Source organism: Nicotiana sylvestris, chromosome 6 (assembly GCF_000393655.2).
Source record: "Nicotiana sylvestris chromosome 6, ASM39365v2, whole genome shotgun sequence".
In the NCBI taxonomy this organism is placed as follows: domain Eukaryota; kingdom Viridiplantae; phylum Streptophyta; class Magnoliopsida; order Solanales; family Solanaceae; genus Nicotiana; species Nicotiana sylvestris.
In genome coordinates this window covers 198,645,799-198,665,852 of record NC_091062.1, presented here as the reverse complement: position 1 = coordinate 198,665,852, position 20,054 = coordinate 198,645,799, and the positions used below count along the sequence as shown (strand labels likewise).

The 20,054-nt window shown below is 40.6% G+C and overlaps 1 protein-coding gene across 1 annotated transcript; it reads right to left on the bottom strand.

The window, feature by feature from the left end:
- Nucleotides 1-6,188: 6,188 nt before the first annotated feature.
- On the bottom strand, nucleotides 6,189-12,562 carry LOC138871910 (uncharacterized). The gene is made up of 7 exons (XM_070149833.1): nucleotides 12,394-12,562; nucleotides 12,236-12,341; nucleotides 9,619-11,287; nucleotides 8,352-8,666; nucleotides 7,639-7,851; nucleotides 6,572-6,812; nucleotides 6,189-6,334 (listed from the first exon to the last, which is right to left on the bottom strand). The coding sequence occupies exons 1-7, from the start codon at nucleotides 12,560-12,562 to the stop codon at nucleotides 6,189-6,191; spliced, it is 2,859 nt and encodes a 952-aa protein (XP_070005934.1).
- Nucleotides 12,563-20,054: the final 7,492 nt, after the last annotated feature.

Here is a 20,054-nt window from a genome sequence, read left to right as displayed (position 1 = left end):
CCTAGGATTGAAGTCCAGAAATGAGCTCTCTCTTTTAGTTTCAAGATAGGCTCCCTTAGGTTCTAAAAAACTCTTCCTCTTGTCCGAAATCAGTCCCCTTTAAAGACTAGAGCTGGCCCTCCTTTATTCAAACATTTCAGCCTGTTTTTATTCCCTCCTTATGTGCATTTCTACCTTTTTATCATTGAACCCATGTTGTTCCTGATTTCCCACCAGTAAAGTCACTAAGCCAACTCAAGTAGTACCCTTTTTCACTAGTTAATTCAAAAAGAATCTGTCGGTCTTTAACTAGTCATTTCTATTTAAAATTAAGCCCCATGCTCTTTCTGATTTCCAGCCACTAAAGGCACTTAATCATATCATCAATTCCACTATTGATCCCTATTTTATTCATTAGTTTATATTAGTATTAAACTGACATACCATTAAACTGGACAATTTGCGGGTTTCTAACAACCCGACCTGTTAAAACTAATTGACGACATTTATCCAATCGACTATACAAATTACAACATATAAGTCAATAGCTAACAATTAGAATCGAACAGTACACATAGGTGATTCAAGTTGTACTGACAAAATAATGAATTACCCTAGAGACTAATTAATCGATCAAACTTATTCCAATCGATTATATAGTTTAAACACACACACCTATCAATGAACAGACGACAATTCCGACCAAATAAAAGGTCTGATTTGGAGAAGAAAAAGAAGTTGGAAATAAAATCATTCTAAACAACAAATGAACAACAAAATAAACAAACAAAAATAGATCAAACGGAAAAGGGAAAAAGAATATCTCGAGTAATCTAGATGACCCAGGTCTGAACTCAGACTCGACCTTTTTGAGGTCGAATGGACCTTAATCAAGTGTTCTCAACAGAGAACAATTCGACTAAGGTCTATTAGAACCTCAAACCTCTGCCAATTTGGACAAATTCCTGGTTTTTGGATTTCTAGGGTTCTTGGGGCTCAGATTAGGGGTTCGAGCTTTTCTGGTTCGATTCGAACCAAACCAGGCTTGGTTTGGTCACGGGGGAGGTCAGGGGAGTAACTGGTGTGCATTTGGGATAGGTTGGTATAAGTTGAGGTTTGGCTCGAATCTTCAAATGAAGATTCGAGACGATGGGGGAAGATTTGAGACAAGGGAGTAACATATTTGGAACGGGGGTGGTCAGATGGTTTAGGGGTGTTAATCTGGTGACCGGCGGTGTCGATGCCGCCGGGTTTCAGGCGATGGGGTAAGGTGGCGGCGCTAGGGTTCCGAGGTTGTTTGGTTTGCCTCTTTCAGAGACAAAGGGGGGGTGTTTGGGAATGAAATGGGTAAAAGGGGTTTGGGGATTTTTGGGTATATTAAACACGACAATTAATTTGAGTCGTCAGATCGAATGATCTTAACGGCTCGGATTAATTGGTGAAGGACGAGACGGGGTTGTTTGGTGCAGAAACGGGGTCGTTTGGTTTTAATGAGGGGCTGGGTCGACCCGGGTAAGCAAGTCGGGTTATAGGGTGAGATCGTGGACCGTTGGATGAGGATGGATGCACGGTCGAGATGCGTCGGTCTCAAAACGACGTCGTCTGAGGCGTCTTTTGAGAGCTGATGGTTTGGGCCCGGTATAGGTCTTGTTTGGGCCTGATTTTGGACCAAAAGGGAATGGCCCAGTTCAAATTCCTTTTTCTATTTTTTGTTCTTTTCCTTTTTAATTCCTAGTTTAAATTCCGAATTTACAAAAAATTATAAAATTAAAATTATATCACACAGACATTAATTGATTCTTAGCAATAATTAACACACATTATCATATATTAATTAAACAAAATCAACCATTAAACGATAAAAATGACAAAATTACCACAAAAAAAATAATATTTTTGTGATTTTTATTCATTTAAAAACCAAATACGATTTAATTAATTCCTAATAGTAGAATAAGATCCTAAATTTACATGCAACATATTTTTGTATTTTTAATTAATAAAATAAACAATCAAAGACAAAAACTACAAATAACTATCAAAAAATGCCACGCAAATTCTCAAAATTATACACAAAGACAATTTGTTTTATTTTTCGATTTCTTTTGGAGTAATTGTCGTGGAAACAAAAATCACGTGCTCACAGCTGCCCCTCTTTGTTCGAAAACATGCAAGGTTTTCGTGCAAAGATAAAGTGAGCGGATATGAGCGATTTTCGTTTGTTTGACTACTCCGTGTGAAACATTTTTTGAAATATTTGACCGAACCTCTGCTTCGAAGGTTTCCTACATATCCTGGGCTAAACAGGAATCAGGTCAATGTAGTTCGGGAAGTTTTGGTAGCTGGGACTACCATGGGACTGTAATGTTGTTGTTACTACTGTTGCATGCTGTTACTACTGCTTTACCGACCTCCTTATTACACCAAAAGAGAATTAAAACTAAGCTAGCTATGCCTATAAACTACTAGTTACAAGATTCCTATCTATAATTCTTTCGCAACTTGATCTTGAGTCTTAGCTGATTCTGCTTGTAGACTTCGATCTGAATCTTGATGCTTGCAAGTTGTAGGTGCTTGTTTATTTTTGCAGCATTGAGTGAAGCGGGATTGGCGGAGCTCGTGACTTCAATAAGATTTTGAGCGATCTGCACTTTGTTTGCTCCAATATTTGGGAACATCTTCTTTTTGTTCTTTTCTTCCTTTCTTTATTCTAGATTGAGACTCACTCTGTAGGTCATCTCGATCCCTGTGCCTCAGGTCAACCTGCTCAGACAACAAAACAAACAAACGAACGAAATTTTTCTGCCCCAGTTTCACTAGGAAAACTTTGTGAGTCAATTGCCATAAAATCTACAGAATTGATGAGGGGATTGGAAACCTCAAGTCTAAAAGGCCTAATGTCGGCTAAAAGAAAAATCGCTCAACTCGGGGATTGGAGCCCTAATGTCGGCTAAAAGAAAACTTGTTCAACTCAGGGATTGGAGCCCTAATGTTGGCTAAAAGAAAACTTGCTCGACTCAGGGATTGGAGCCCTAATGTCGGCTAAAAGAAAACATGCTCAACTTAGGGATTGGAGCCTTAATGTCGGCTAAAGAAAATTTGCTCGACTCAGGGATTGAAACCCTAATGTCGGCTAAAGAAAATCGCTCAACTCAGGGATTGGAGCCCTAATGTCGGCTAAAAGAAAATTCGCTCAACTCAGGGATTGGAGCCCTAATGTCGGCTAAAAGAAAGTTGCTCAACTCAGGGATTGGAGTCCTAATGTTGGTAAAGAAGAATTGCTCAACTCAGGGATTGGAGCCCTAATGTTGGCTAAAGGAAAATTGCTCAACTCAGGGATTGGAGCCCTAATGTCGGCTAAAAGAAAGTCGCTCAACTCAGGGATTGGAGCCCTAATGTTGGTAAAGGAGAATTGCTCAACTCAGGGATTGGAGCCCTAATGTTGGCTAAAGGAAAATCGCTCAACTCAGGGATTGAAGCCCTAATGTCGGCTAAAAGAAAACTTGCTCAACTCAGGGATTGGAGCCCTAATGTCGGCTAAAAGAAAACTTGCTCAACTCAGGGATTGGAGCCCTAATGTCAGCTAAAGGAAAATTGCTCAACTCAGGGATTGGAGCCCTAATGTTGGTAAAGGAGAATTGCTCAACTCAGGGATTGGAGCCCTAATGTTGGCTAAAGGAAAATTGCTCAACTCAGGGATTGGAGCCCTAATGTCGGCTAAAAGAAAGTCGCTCAACTCAGGGATTGGAGCCCTAATGTTGGTAAAGGAAAATTGCTCAACTCAGGGATTGGAGCCCTAATGTCGGCTGAAAGAAAACTTGCTCAACTCAGGGATTGGAGCCCTAATTTCAGCTAAAAGAAAAATCGCTCAACTTAGGGATTGGAGCCCTAATGTCCGCTAAAAGAAAACTTGCTCAACTCGGGGATTGGAGCCCTAATGTCGGCTAAAAGAAAACTTGCTCAACTCAGGGATTGGAGCCCTAATGTCGGCTAAAAGAAAACTTGCTCAACTCAGGGATTGAAGCCCTAATGTCGGCTAAAGGAAAATTGCTCAATTCAGGGATTGGAGCCCTAATGTCAGCTAAAGGAAAATTGCTCAACTCAGGGATTGGAGCCCTAATGTCGGCTAAAGGAAAATTGCTCAACTCAGGGATTGGAGCCCTAATGTTGGCTAAAAGAAAAATCGCTCAACTCAAGGATTGGAGCCCTAATGTCGGCTAAAAGAAAACTTGCTCAACTCAGGGATTGGAGCCCTAATGTCGGCTAAAGGAAAATTGCTCAACTCAGGGATTGGAGCCCTAATGTTGGCTAAAGACGACTAGGGAATGGAGGCCCTATGTCTAAAATCTCAAACTTAGGGATTGGAGCCCTAATATTGGCGAAAAATAGGTTGATATTGGGGATTCTAAACTAACCCCTTTTTGGAATTTTCTTCTTATTTCTCTTTTCGTTTTTTTTAATTATTTTTTTTGTTCAATAAAAATGCAGGAAAGAATTTGGAGGAAACTTCCCTTTTGGGTTGATTCCTTGCTGCAAAGCTGTTTCTTGCACTTGTGCATTTCTTTTCCCTTTGGTTGCACCTGCTTCTTGCACGGTTGCTCTGGATTGCACCTGTTTCAATTTTCCAAACAAAGAACAATTGTTAGTTTGAAAATGGTGATTGGTTCGGCGGCCTTGATCATTCCAATTGCTTGGTCCCGGCCTCATTTCTGTTGAGAAATTTCGCCATTGATTGGCTTCAAAGGCGACCCCCTTTCAAACTGATAAGACTCGGATTTCAGGATTTCATGATGATTCGCCCGTGTAAGGCTTTGGTTCTTCCATCTCATTCTGCTTGAGGATTTTTACTGGGGCAGATCTCATTGGGGATTTTTTTTAATGCCTTTACTTTGGAGGTAATCAACATCATGATCAGTCGGGATTGGACCGACGCACCTCTGAGGCTGGGTATTTTCTTTACTTCTTGCTAGACGGAGCTCTGTGAAACCGGTCCTGCCACCTTTTCTTTCTAACACATTTGGAATTTAGGGTTAAACCGAAAGGGATTCAAGAAAAGGTAAACAAAGAGCGGAGAAACAAATTTAAAAGAGAAGCGTCCCTTACGGAGAAAAGAAGGACTTATCTGAGGTGCATGCTGGCTTTAAACTGACATGACATGCCTTTTGAATTGGATGCCCGAACCTCACGAACTTGCATTTCCTCATGAAACAAAAACGGATCTATGTTTCCCAACCAGGGAACCTTGCCAGAACTTTCTGTGGTGAAATCATCTTTTCGGCCGACAGCGCCCTTTGCGGGTTTTCGCTAGTCGACCTCTCTCATTTCTCTTCTCACTGTCGCCTGATAGAACTCTTTGCGAGTTTTTACTAAACAATCTCTCTCATTTTCGATTTCTCTGCTCGCCATTGCCTTACGGTGCCCGTGTGGGTTTTCACCAATAAGACTCTCTCGTTTTATTTCTCTCATTTTTTTACCTCGGATCCAAGTAGTTGTATCCTCTGATCCTTGACCACTCTCACTGATTGGTCATAAGGACTTGAAAGGATTTGGGTAAAAATGATTTGGATCGATTTACAACTTTGGAACCATTCAAAACGGGATTACCGCGTGACCATTATAACATCTGCCCCAGTTTCATTTTGAGGGAATTTGGATTTTTATTTTGGTGTGACTGAACCCCAGAGAGAGGCTGCCTACGTATCCTTTCGGAATCAAGTCAGACGTAGTTCAGACAAATCATTTTTTCTTTTTTTTTCTTTTTTTTTCAACGGTGCTTTTGGATTCCAAAGAGGGTAGCCAAAGAAATGTAACCGGCTCAAAGGGTTTGTAAAAAAAGTTGATAGTTTTTGGGTAGCGGGAATAAAAAGCCTTCATCATCTCAAATGTGCCAACACATCACTGAAGTAAACTCAGACATAGTAACTTTTGACTGCATCCACGTTCACAGCTGTTTCAGGATCATTTCCTTCAATATCACCCAGATACAAAGCTCTTCTTGGTAATATCTTCCTGATGATGTACGGACCTTTCCAATTAGGAGCAAATTTTCCTTTCACTTCCGGGTGATGTGGAAGAATGCGCCTTAACACTAGTTGACCTACTTCAAAATTCCTGGGTCGCACTTTCTTATTGTAAGCACGGGTCATTCTTTGTTGGTACAATTGCCCATGACAGACCGCAACCATTCGTTTTTCGTCAATTAAGGTCAACTACTCCAATCGAGTCTTAACCCACTCGCTATCTTCAATCTCTGCTTCGACAATGGTCCGAAGCGAAGGAATTTCTACCTCTGCCTGTATCACAGCTTCGGTCCCATAAACCAACAAGTATGGGGTTGCCCCTACTGATGTGCGTACTGTAGTGCGATATCCCAGCAAGGCAAAAGGTAACTGTTCATGCCATTGTCTAGAACTCTGGATTGTCTTCCTCAAAATCTTCTTGATGTTTTTGTTTGCTGCTTCAACAGCGCCATTGGCCTTGGGCCGATAAGGAGTGGAGTTCCTATGCGTTATTTTGAACAGTTCGCATACATCCTCCATCAAGTGACTATTCAGGTTTGCTGCATTATCTGTGATGATAGTTGCAGGAATACCGAAACGATAGATAAGATTTGAATGTACAAAATCCACCACGGCTTTCTTAGTGACCGATTTGAGAGTGATAGCTTTGACCCATTTTGTGAAGTAATCAATAGCGACCAATATGAATCTGTGTCCATTTGAGTCTTTTGGCTCAATCGGACCAATGACGTCCTTACCCCAGGCGACAAAAGGCCACGGCGCTGACATAGGATGTAGCTCTGTTGGAGGTGTATGAATCAGATCTCCATGTACCTGGCATTGATGACATTTCCGGACGAAACTGAAACAATCTTTCTCTACGGTTATCCAATAATACCCAGCTCGAAGGATTTTCTTCGCCAGGACATACCCGTTCATATGAGGTCCACACACTCCTGCGTGTACTTCATGCATGATTTTTCCTGCTTCTCCGCGTCAACACATCTTAACAAGTTGAGATCCGGGGTTCTTTTATACAATACCTCGCCGCTCAAAAAGAATCCACTTGTATGCCGCCTAATAGTTCTCTTTTAATCTCCAGTAGCATGTTCGGGGTATTCTTGTGTCTTCAAGAACCTCTTAACATCATGGTACCATGGCTGGGTACTTGGTCCTGCCTCGATTACATTACAGTAACCGTGTCTTTCCCTGATTTGGATTTCCAAGGGATCGATGTAGGTATTGCCTGGGTAAGGTAACATTGAAGCTAAGGTGGAAAGTGCATCGGCTAGTTCATTGTGACACCGCGGGATATACCTGAACTTTATTGATTTGAATCGCTTGCCGAGATCCTCCACGTGCTGCCGGTAAGGAATAAGCTTGACATCTCGAGTTTCCCATTCACCTTGGGCTTGCCGGATAATCAGATCAGAATCCCCCATAATCAACAAATCTTCAACATCTTGATCGATCGCCATGCTCATGCCCATGATGCAGGCTTCATATTCAGCTGTATTGTTCATGCAAAAGAAACGAAGCCTAGCTGTAGCCGGATAGTGTTAACCAGTGGGTGAGATAAAGATTGCCCCAATTCCTACACCTTTGGCGTTTACGGACCCATCAAAGAACATCTTCCAAGCATGAGCGTCTTCGAGACTACTTCTATTGTGTTTATTTCTTCATCTGGAAAATAAGTACTCAATGGTTGGTATTCCTCATCAACTGGGTTCTTAGCCAAGTGATCCGCCAATGCCTGGGCTTTCATCGTCGTGCAAGTGACATAGACTATGTCGAATTCAGTAAGCAAGATTTGCCACTTTGCTAATCTCCCATAGGTATCGGTTTCTGGAATATGTACTTCAAAGGATCCAACCTGGTTATGAGGTAAGTAGTATGAGCTTGGAGATAATGTCTCAATTTCTGAGCGACCCATGTCAAAGCACAACACGTTCTTTCCAACAACGTGTATTTGACCTCATAACCGGTGAACTTTTTGCTTAAGTAATAGATTGCCTGCTCTTTCTTTCCAGTTATGTCATGTTATCCGAGGACACAACCGAAGGAATTTTCCAAGACCGTCAGATACAAGAATAAGGGTCTCTCTAGCTCTGGCGGGACCAGAACTAGAGGATTTGAAAGATATTATTTGATCTTGTCAAAAGCCTCTTGACACTCAGTCGTCCATGTGATTGCTGCATCCTTCCTTAATAGCTTGAATATGGGCTCACATGTGCTAGTCAGTTGGGCAATGAATCGACTGATATAGTTTAACCTGCCCAATAGACTCATCACGTCTTTCTTCGTTCTTGGAGGAGGTAGATCCCGGATAGACTTTATCTTTGTTGGATCTAACTCGATGCCTCTCCTACTTACTATAAAACCCAGAAGCTTGCCCGGTGGGACTCCGAAGGCGCACTTAGCCGGATTCAGCTTCAGGTCGTACTTTCTCAGCCTCTCAAAAAATTTCCTCAAGTCTCGAACATGATCGTCCTGGGTCCTGGACTTGACTATCACATCCTCTACATACACCTCTATCTCTTGATGCATCATATCATGAAAAATGGCAGTCATGGCTCTCATGTAAGTTGCCTCAGCATTCTTTAAACCGAACGACATAACCTGATAATAGTAAGTACCCCAAGGTGTAGTGAAGGCGGTTTTCTCGGCATCTTCTTCATCCATCAACACCTGATGATATCCAGCGTAACAATCTACGAAAGACTGTATCTCATGTTTGGCACAGTTATCAACAAGGATGTGGATGTTGGGCAACGGGAAATTGTCTTTGGGACTTGCCCTATTCAAATCTCGATAATCCACACACACCCGAGTTTTCCCATCTTTCTTCGGTACCGGAACTACATTAGCCAACCACGTAGTATACTGGACTACCCGAATTACTCCTGTTTTCAACTGCTTTGTGATTTCTTCTTTGATCTTATCACTGATATCAGTCTTGAACTTCCTCTGCTTCTGTTGAACTGGAGGACAATCAGGGTAAATTGGCAATTTATGCACTACTAGATCAACACCTAATCTTGGCATGTCATCGTATGACCAAGCAAACACATCTTTAAATTCAAAGAGGAGTTGAATTCTTGCATCTCGCGTTTTCTCATCTGTGTGAATGCTTATTTTGGTTTCTCAAATTTCTTCAAGAGTTCCCAAGTTAACCGGTTCGGTGTCATTCAAATTCGGCTTAGGTTTATTCTCAAAGTGTTCCAATTCTAGATTTATTTCCCTAAAAGCCTCTTCTTCGTCATATTCTAGTTCTTGGTTCATTATTTCACAATTAAACAACTCGTTAGTATATTGGCGTGAAGTCCGCAAGCATGTCATATTATTTAAAGCCGCATTATTATAAAAAAGGAAAAGATAAAAGAAAAATAGCAAAAATCAGAAAAATGTAAAGAAAAAAATGATGAAATACTGATTTTATTCTTTGGAATTGAGAAGATAAACAAGGTTTATAATTCAGGAAGTTAAAACAGGAAACTAAAGAAAAAACATCCGAGTTACACCCTAAGATAACTCGTGATGCAGGAAAGGAGGCAGGACAGGTCTACCCGGACTCCTGCCTAACTGGGAACGGTGTGGCCTCCCAATTTTGAAGCTTAGCATTTGGCCCCATGTATAGCACCTCAGCGGTGCTTGTGCCTTCTCCCAGCTGAACCGTGTGAGTTTCGTAAAGCATTTCTCTCATTGCCCCACATATTTCTTCAATCTCTTCGACCGTAAAGGCCTCGTCATCTTCTTCTTCAATGTACTTTGGTCTGACGAAAGTTTCGTACAAATGTGGCAATGGTCGAGGCAACTTCCATCCCTCATTTTTTCTCTTCTCTGCCCAATCTTCATCTTTTGGAGTAGGTTGGAAGCCTATCCCAAAGAGTTTCTTAGTGGAAGGCAAGGTGATAGGTTCCGTTATTCCTGGCAGCGATTTTCCAAGCCCTTTTCCTGGTTTGAATCCCTGTCGGATCATTTCTTTAGCAACCATGATTGAAGCGTTGGACAAGAAAGGTTGGGGACAAGGGCTCCCTTCTTCATACTGCTCCGCCAGCACAACTTCAAAAACCTGATAAACTGTGTGCTCACTCCCTTCTCTTTCTTCAAGACATGGGATGGATGGGTCCCGATAAATAGACTGTTCGTCTTCTCCGTGGATCACAATTTCCCGACCTTCATCTTCAAACTTTACCATTTGGTGGAGAGTGGAGTGTACATCCCATGCAGCATGAATCCAAGATCTTCCGAGGAGAAAATTGTAAGATGTGTCCATATCCAGTACCTGGAAGGTTACTTCGAACTCCACCGGCCCGATAGTCAATATCAGGTCTATTTCTCCGAGGGTGTCCCTCTTGATACCATCAAAAGCTCTTACACAGACATTATTGGGGCGAATCCTTCCGGTCCCAATTTCCATTCTTTGCAGCGTGGAGAGCGGGCAAATGTCAACACCCGAACCCCCATCCAACATTACTCGCTTGACGTAGTAGTCTTCACACTTGACTGTCAGATGTAAAGCCTTGTTGTGAGCTTCTCCCTCCGGAGGCAAATCGTTCTTCCTAAAAGAAACTTGATTAACCGCAAAGAACCTTTCCGTCATTCTTTCAAGTTGTTCAACTGAAGTCTCAACCGTCACATACGCTTCATTCAAGGTTTTAAGCAAGATCTTCTGATGTTGTGCGAACTTCATTAGCAAAGATAGCATAGACACTTGTTCAGGGTATTTGCGCAATTGATCCACCACTTTATAGTCAAGCATATTCATATTTTGGAAGAAAGCCTCTGCCTCTTCAGCGCTTACAGGCTTCTTGGATGGGAAGCGCTTCCGTGTGGCATTGTTCACTTCTTGAATGTCTGAATATTTTCCAACAGAAGTATTTTCTGGCAGTTCTCCCGTGATTTCTTTGCCTTTGTATGTAACCAATGTTTGTTGATAATTCCACGGTACCGTAGACGGGTCTGTCATTGGCTTCTGTGGTACGCATCCGATAACCACTAGCTCATTCAGACGAGGCAGTTTAATCGTCCCCCGAACCACATAGGCCCCTTTCGACATGTACATCGGTATTGCCCTTTTAATTGAGATTCTCTGTGGCTTCTCTGATCGACCTCGTGGAATATAGAGAACCTCATTCTTCGAAGGCACCATCTTCTCTGTCTTTGTCTCAGCCTTCTTTTCGAGCTCAGCCTTGACAGTATTAGTCTTCTTTTCCCTTTTCTCTTGCTTCGGGGCTGCTTTAGGCTTTCTCTCTGCATCGACAATGGCGATTATAGCTTTCAGGGCAGGATCAAACTCCTTGTCCTCACTGTAAGCACGTGATTTTTGACCCTCCCCGGGAATTTTTTACGTTCTTAAGCTTAAATATCTAATTTAGGACTAGTATAGCAATTTTAACTATTTTTACTTTATTTCGTTGCAAAAAAGAAAATCACAAAAATATATATATAATTTTAGTTTATGTATCCCTCATAAACTTGAAAAAAAATCAAAAATTGCACTTTATTTTGGTACTTTATATAAATTCGAAAATTAACAAAAAATATATATATAATTCTATTAATGTTTTGAAGTCATTTTAATACAAAAAATATTATTTCATATTTTTGTCTTTATTAAAAAAAACGAAAATTACAAAAAATAGTTTTATTAATATGTTATAGTTATTTTAACTTTGAAAAATACAAAAAATATTACTTCATATTTTATCTTAATATTTACGAAAATTACAAAAAAAATAGTTTTATTAATATTTTTGTAGCTATTTTAAAATCTTGAAAAATATTTAAAAATATATAGTTTTGTTTAAATACTAGTCTTATTTTTGGTAGTTATTTTGCTTACATAGGACTAGTTAAGCAACGTGTTCCTATTTCTCGGGTCCGGGCAAAAGAATAATATTCGGGTTCAAACTACCCGGTTTTAGGCCTAATTTTCGGACCTAGCCCATAATAAACCGTGTCCAGGACACGTGGGGAACCCACCACGCGTGGGGGACATATGCCTCGAACCCCACCACGCGTGGGGCTCATTTTTTATGGGCATTGTATTACAAATACACGGACAAAACATGAAAGGAAGGACGGACTTTTGGAAATGTGGAGATATACTACTGTTCATGTTTCTTCTTCAAGAAGAAGAAGAAGCAAATACCCAGCTGAGTCCCCGTCAACCTGCTGCCCCACGACATTGGCGGACTCCCCCATCGTCAAAAACCCACGAGACCCTCCTCCTCGCAGCGTCCAAACACACAGACCTCCCCGTCAAAAATACTACTGTCCCCTCCAACGCCATCGCCACCATCTCTTCCGCCACCATCACGTCCCCTCCAACGCCATCAGCGTCCAAACACCATCTCCCTACTGTCCAAACCACCATAATCCAGCCATCGCCACCACCATTGTCGCCGCTAACAGCCCCCTCCACCTCCAGCTCCACCTCCGTCACCTCCACCCATAACCACCATAACCAACGACCAAACACCACCCCGTCGCAACCCAGCAACACGACCAACGACAACAACCCCTCCAGTCGAACCCCAGGCCTCCTCCTCACCCCAGTCATGAACCAGCAGTAACGCCATTAGCGTTAGTATGCTCAGTTGCCGCCGTTTCTTCGTTATCGTCGCGCACACCGTCTGAGGTCGTCGTCGGGTTGTGCTCGTGGCTTCCGGTCTGATATCGTTGAGTTCGACATCGAGGTTCCGTCATTGGAGAGGTTTCCGATAGCTGTCGAGACAGTTTGGTTGTTGTTCTTGCTTCAAACAGGTGCATATACATTTCCAAACTTGTTATATTTGCTTAAATGGAATGAAATGATATGGATTTCCTATGCACTGTTTGTGTATCGGATTTGCTGAATGTCTCTTCCTTTGTTTCGTTATTTTAAGTAGCTATTCCGCAATTTGCTTCTTCATATTAAGATTATTGTTATCTACATGCTTGTCTTAAGAGTTGTTTGTACGTATAGTAGTAATGTTAAAATCATAGGAGTAATTTTAATCCCACTGAAAAATATTCGTTTCATCAAATAAGTTTAATCTACAACTCATGACCTCGCAAAGTAGCAAAAAAAATGTAGTTATTTTAGCCTTTTTTTTTCTTTCTAAAAATAATAAAAATAAAAACAATAAAAATGAGACGAGCCTCGCAAAATAAAAGGGACAAATTGCGGGGCCCTCAGTAAATACTTGTTTTAAATTACTTAGAATTCAGGAGGGCCGCTTAGTGAATTTCGTGGCCTACCCAAAATAATAACGCGATAGTCTCTTTAGGCGCGTGTTTAATAATTTACTTTCTTAAGCTCGGGTGCGCATTTCATGCGACCCAAATCCAAATCTCAAAACATCAAATAAAATGCGTTCCGGATTGTGGGTGCATTTCATGTGACGCAGTCCAAAGACGTGTTTTAAGCGATGTTCACATTCTTGTAAATACAATAATAATAAAGCGGTTAAAAGTTAAAATTGGCACATTGGTTCATAATTGTATTTTAAAATCAGATAAATAAGCCGAATATAACAGTTGAGCGACCGTGCTAGAACCACGGAACTCGGGAATGCCTAACACCTTCTCCCGGGTTAACAGAATTCCTTATCTAGATTTCTGGTACGCAGACTGTAATATAGAGTCATTCTTTTCCTCGATTCGGGATTAAAATTGGTGACTTGGGACACCCTAAATCTCCCAAGTGGCGACTCTGAAATAATTAAACCAATCCTGTTTCGATTGTCCTTTAATTGGAAAAAACTCCCCTGCCCCCCGGGCGCGGAAAAAGGAGGTGCGACAGCTCTGGCGACTCTGCTGGGGATTTGGCCCAAAACCACTGGTTCAGGGTTAAGAATTCGAGCTTAAAATAATTGTTATTATTTGGCTTTATTTATTATCTGATTTTTACATGTTTGAGCCTAATGTGTTAAATGCTGCTTTTACCGCTTTGATATTATTTGAACTGTATATAAACTGTGCCGAAACCCATATCCTTTCTGAGTCTTCTGAATCATGAAGAAGGGTGTACTTCGTACGACTTCTTTTCTGTATAGTGTCAAATCCCAATTTAGAACGAGGTTCGGACAAGTTGCTAAGCCGGTGAAGCTTCTGTATTCCCGGTACGCTGCCCCCCCTCGGCTCGAGCTGTCCGCTCGGGTAAGCCAGGTCTAGAACAAACACCCAGGTTCTGAACCTAGTATAACAAAGCCACATGCCGGATCCCTAGTAGGAACGTTTATTTGCATCATGTGCATTTGACTTAGGGGACTCAACACAGGGGTTGGGTCCGTCTAGGACAAGCAACCTGAAAATAATAGACCATCTTATGGCATCCTATGTGCTACATGTTGTATTCAGTCAAGGGCGAATGGGTCATTTGGTCATTTCCAGCATGATGTTATTTTAATCAAAGCATGGGGAACATTTGTGGAATCCAAGAAGCCTTGGAATTCCCTATGTCCCTCACGCTTGCTTTTTGGGAAAACACATGGGGAATATTTGTGGAATCCAAGAAGTCTTGGAATTCTCATATGTCCCCCACGCTTCATATGTTGGAAAAAGCGCATGGGGAACATTTGCGAAATCCAAGATGTCTTGGAAATCCTTATGTTTCCCATGCCACATTTTGAAAATAACAATAAATATAAAAAAATAAAAATACATATAAAAACAAGGCATGAAAATTCAAAAGATTTTGTATGTTGTCATCATTTTCCACAAATTAGAAAATCGTGAAAAGATGAGGAAATGACAGTGTAGAGATATAACTACTTATTTTTAGAAAGAAAAAAAAACAAATGTCCAAGTAGTGTCGAAACTCTGCCGAAATTTTGAGAATATAAAATAAAAAATATATGTCTTATTAGTTTGTTTTATTAAAAAAAAGCATTAATAGAAAAGAAAATTGTTTGTCTTGCCATAAAAATGAAAAAAGAGTCTTGTTTTTAAAATATGTGTTATTTATTTGTTTATGAAAATGACAAAATTAAAATAATCCAAAAATATTTTCTCCATTATTGGCTTCTCTAGGAGGTCTTTCTAATTGTTTTCAAAAAATAATATAATATAAAAAAATAAAAAAAAAAGCAAATCCGAAAATATTTTGATTCTTTTTTTCAAAATTGAAAAGAAGATTCAAAATTCAAAAAAAAAACATTTTGAGAAAGCATTTCTTTTATTAAAAGTAAAATTCCGAAAAAATATTTTCTTCTTCTTCTTTAGAATAAAGAAAAAAAAGAGAAAATGAAAATTCAAAAAATATATCTTAGAAGGGTTACTTTGTAAAAAGAAAATCAATCAAAAAATGCTTCCTTTCTTCTTTTAAAGTAGTTCTTTTGACCGAACTACGCGGGTTTGATTCTCACCGGATGTGAGATACGTAGGCAACCCTCATCGGGTCCAACCCCACCTTCTCAAAAAAGAAGGAATGTTTTATGTTTTTCGTTAATTTGTTTGTTTGTTATGAATGAAAAATAATAGTCTATTTGATTGTTGTGAAAAAAGAATAATAATAAAAAAAAATAGAAATGGAAAAGGGTCTTCTCAAAAATAGCTTATTTGCCCGAACTACGCGAGTTTGATTCTCACCGGATGTGAGATACGTAGGCAACCCTCATCGGGTCCAACCCCACCTTTTGCTAAAATAGCCAAAAATCAAAAAATTTAATCTTGTTATAAATAAGTCGGGTGATGTCCAAACCACCTTTTGCTAAAATAGCCAAAAATCAAAAATTTTAATCTTGTTATAAATAAGTCGGGTGATGTCCTACCCACCTTTTGCTAAAAAAGCCAAAAAACAAATAATAATAATAATAATAATAAAAAATACATGTCAAATTTTAGTCTTTGTCATAAAGAAGTCGGGTGACGCTGTTTTATCAAGACATAGCCGAATGTTCCCGAAAGGGACGCCGGAAGGCTGACTTTGCATAAACAGCCACCTTTGGGTCATTTTAAGATTTGGTCCAGTTGATCCACACAGCCTTAAAAATCTTCGTCCCCGAGACGTTGAAAGGCCGTGTTTGCAATATTGACTTTTCTAATTTGAAAAACGATAAAAAAGAGTTATAGATAAGTCAGGTGATGCTGTTTTGTCATAAATAGCCCAATGCTTTCGAAAGGGACGCCAGAAGACTGACTTGGCATAAACAGCCACCTTTGGGTCATTTTGAGTGGGCCCACACAGCCTTAAAAATCTTCGTCCCCGAGACGTTGAAAGGCCGTGCTTGCAATATTGAGTTTTCTAATTTGAAAAACGACAAAAGAGTCATAAATAAGTCAGGTGATGCTGTTTTGTCATAAATAGCCGAATGTTCCCGAAAGGGACGCCGGAAGGCTGACTTTGCATAAATAGCCACCTTCGGGTCATGTTTAGAATTTTTGGTCCAAGTTGACCCACACAGCCTTATAAATCTTCGTCCCCGAGGCGCTGAAGGGCCGTGTTTACAACGCCAAGTCTTTTATTGTAATTTGAAAAGAAAAAAAATCAAAGAGTCAGCGGTCATGTGAATACCGTCTTTTGTCATAATAAGCCGAGCCAGCTTCGGCCGCATCTTAAACCGTTCTTGCCGAAATAGCCTTAGAGTATCTGTCAGTTGTCGAAAGGTTATTTTCGTAAAAGAACGGACAAGTTTGTAAAAGTGTCATAAAATAATCCTCCCCGGCCTCAAAATTCATGTGAAATTTGGAAGGGGCCACATTGGCAAAAATAACCATTTGGTTGCATTTGTCGAACAGAGAAAGGGAGTTAGCCTTTTGTTTTTGAGTTTATAAATCTTTTGATTAAAATAGGCGGGTTGTTTGATTTTCAAGTTGGTAGGTCATCTTTAAACCTTTGAAACCCAGTTTGTTTTAATATGAAAAGTGAAAAGAAAAAATGTTCATTATTGTTTATCTTTTATTGGTCCGAACTACGCAAGGTCTGATTCATGCGGGGACATGATACGTAGGCAATCTCCATAAGATTCGACCACCACTAAAATAAAATAAAAAAGAAAATAAAATAAAAAAAGAAAATAAAATAAAAATATATAATAATAAATAAATAAAAGAGAGTGTGGAAGATTTTCAGGGGGCACAATTGCCTAACTGCTTGGGTACATTTTTGATATATGATTGTCCGTCCAATGCCCTAACACTAACGTGATGACTTCCTTTTGATGTGTTCATATATAGAAAAGTGGTTGGTTGTGGTAACTCCTCCCTGCAAAGCAAAATCAAAGGACAATGGCTCAGAACCGCAGAACCGAGTGGGTCGGTACTGATGACCGACAACAATTGGTCGAACGGAACAGCGGGTTGGTAGAAGAAGTGAGATTGCTGAGACAGCATGTGGCAGACATGTATCAGGCATGGATAACGGGAAAAGCACCACCCCCTCCACCGCCAAGTCTCTTGAACTCGGTCAATTCCCAAGCACCCAACACCATAATGGAAGATCCCCCATACTCTCCATCCCAACCCACTTATGGCAGCCTTCCCAGCTACCCGAGTAGCTCCATCACTCCTCAATGCTTCTCCGCTCCCCAACACCACTTCTTTCCCCGCCATACTTCACTTTCCAGGCACCCGGCTCCACAAAATGCCTACCCACCTACACAAGCCTACCAAAAGCCACCTGGATCAGGTTTCCGGCCCTGTCAACATGCAAGAATGAAGAGGTTGCTGAAACGAGGAAAGGCTCTCACCCCCATCGGGGTATCTTATGCCAGTCTGTTTGAAAGGCTAAGGCATGCTGGTTCGATTGAGCCACTCCCCGCATGTACTATAAATCCGCTTGCAAGGAGCTTTGATCCGGCAGCACGATGCGCCTACCACTCCAATGTCATAGGGCACAACATTGAGAGCTGTCATAGCTGGAGAAGGGAAGTAGAGAAAATGATCCGAGAAGGGCGGGTTGCGATTAATAACAGTGACATGGAGCACTCGAACCTCCTCGAGAACTTGCCTACGGAGGTTGATGAGGTTGAAGCTGGTAATATTGATGCAAAGCTCAGTGGCTAAAATGCCAATTTTGATAAAGTGGGAGGACGTTTTGTTCCTTGGTCAGCAAGAGAGAAGCTTGTGGTGGCTCATTTTGTTGTCATTTCTGTTGTTCGGATTATTAGGGTTATGAGTCGGATGTTGTCTTGTCCAGTTTGTTTTTAGGATTTTTGTTCTGGATTGTTTTGTTATTTAAACCATTTCACCGGTAGTCTAATACAAAGTCCGGTCTTTTATTATTTCCAGTCATCTTTTTGTTTAGTCCTTTTACCATTTTGTTCGATGCCGATTCTAGGGACATGACATGCGTGCACACTTTTGGGCCTAATCTTTAAAGTTAATCATAAAACCCTGGAAAGGCGATCAGAACATTTAAAGAAAATAAGGACGGTTTGAGATTATTCAGAGCCCGAGTCATGTGGAACTGGGGCAAGTTGAACACAAAGAATACCGTTAAAGAAAGATTCGCCTAAATTGGCATGAGGGTCGTTCATAATAATGAGAATGAGAGTGTCGCCCAACGGTGCTTTAGAAGTGACAAATGAACAAACATATGTTTAACATAATTGTCAAGTCCAGCACCATCAGAAGAGACTACAAATTTAAATTGTGTTGTTTGCACTAGGCATGTTTTGAAGACTGGAATGACGAAGGCATTTTGTTCTGCTACCCAAACACTTTATCCTTCGTTAACCCCTTTTGAGCCTTATTTATTTTCTTTCATACCCCTCGTTCGGAATCAGTAGCAACGAAAAAGAAAAAAAAGAAAGAAAGAAAACAACAAAACGAAAAAGAAAAAAGAAAAGAAAAGAAAAGAAAGATAAGAAATGAGTAAAAAGAAAGTCAAATGAAAAAAAGGAATTGGGAACTACGTTTGACCTGATTCCTCAAAGAGGATACGTAGGCGCTTCACGGCTCGGTCATAGTTTTGAAAAATGAAAAAAAAAATCAATTAAAATATCCCCAAGCAAGAAACTGGGGCAGAGGTTGCGGTCGTTGTAAATAAATCTAATTCCGAAGGTTGTAACTAATAACCCAAAAAATTAATGTATTTTTGAGCCTTTTTATACCCTTTTCTTTCTAGCCTATCCAAAACCCACATTACGGTCCAAAGAAAGACCTTCTGACCAGTCTTCAAAAGATGCCAAGTCAGACAAATGAAGAGTCTTACCGGCGAACATAACATTCTGTTCCACAGCAGAAAGGACTCTAATCTCCAGCAGAAAGAGTCGTACCGGCGACACTCTAAACCCCCAGCTGGAGAGTGACACAAATGAGAGAGTCTTATCGGTGAAAACCTTCACAGGCACCATAAGGCGATGAAAGCTGAGAGAAAAGCCAAAAATGAGAGAGACTTGATAGTGAAAACCCTTCGGGCACTACAAGTCGAATAAGATTGAGAATCAGAGGGGGAATCGCCAATGGAAGATCTTAAAAGATGATTGACGGCAGAGGATAGGCCACATACGCATGTCATGGCCATTAGAGTCGGTATCTGCGTTTGATAGGTTTTTATTTATAGTTTCTTTTGTAAAAGAGTCATCGTTTCCTTTGTCTTTTATTTTGTTTCTGTTATCTTTCTCCTTTCATAAAAAATTTCCCCAATAGAGTCTGTCCGGTCAGAACAAGTATGAAATGACTTCAAAATATGCCATCAGCTTTCCAAGATGAGATCTGACTAGTATATCCGAATGGTATAGTCAGCAAGGAACAAGCGCGAGGTCAGTGTCAAAAAAGATATCCCCAGCAAAGGGAATTGACAAAAGGATTGACGAGCGTCAAGAGAGATATCCTTGCCAAAACCAAGGTTATAAACCTCAAAGGCCAAGGCCCATGAACAGAGCAAGGAGAGCAGCGAGCATGATTTGGCGAAATCCATACTAGACTGAAAGGTCGGGGAAAATGCCAGTTTCCAAGCTATGCCACAAAAGAAGAGGGATATCCCCCAGCAGGAAGGGATTATCCCCAGCACATAATATCGTCCCAACAAGTTGTTGAATGCAGAGCAAGGAAGGAGAAAGGGAAAGCCATCCCAGTAGGAGTATCACAACCAACCACCATGTTTTAAACTAACAATTTTGTTTGATTTGAAACAGGTAAAGGAAA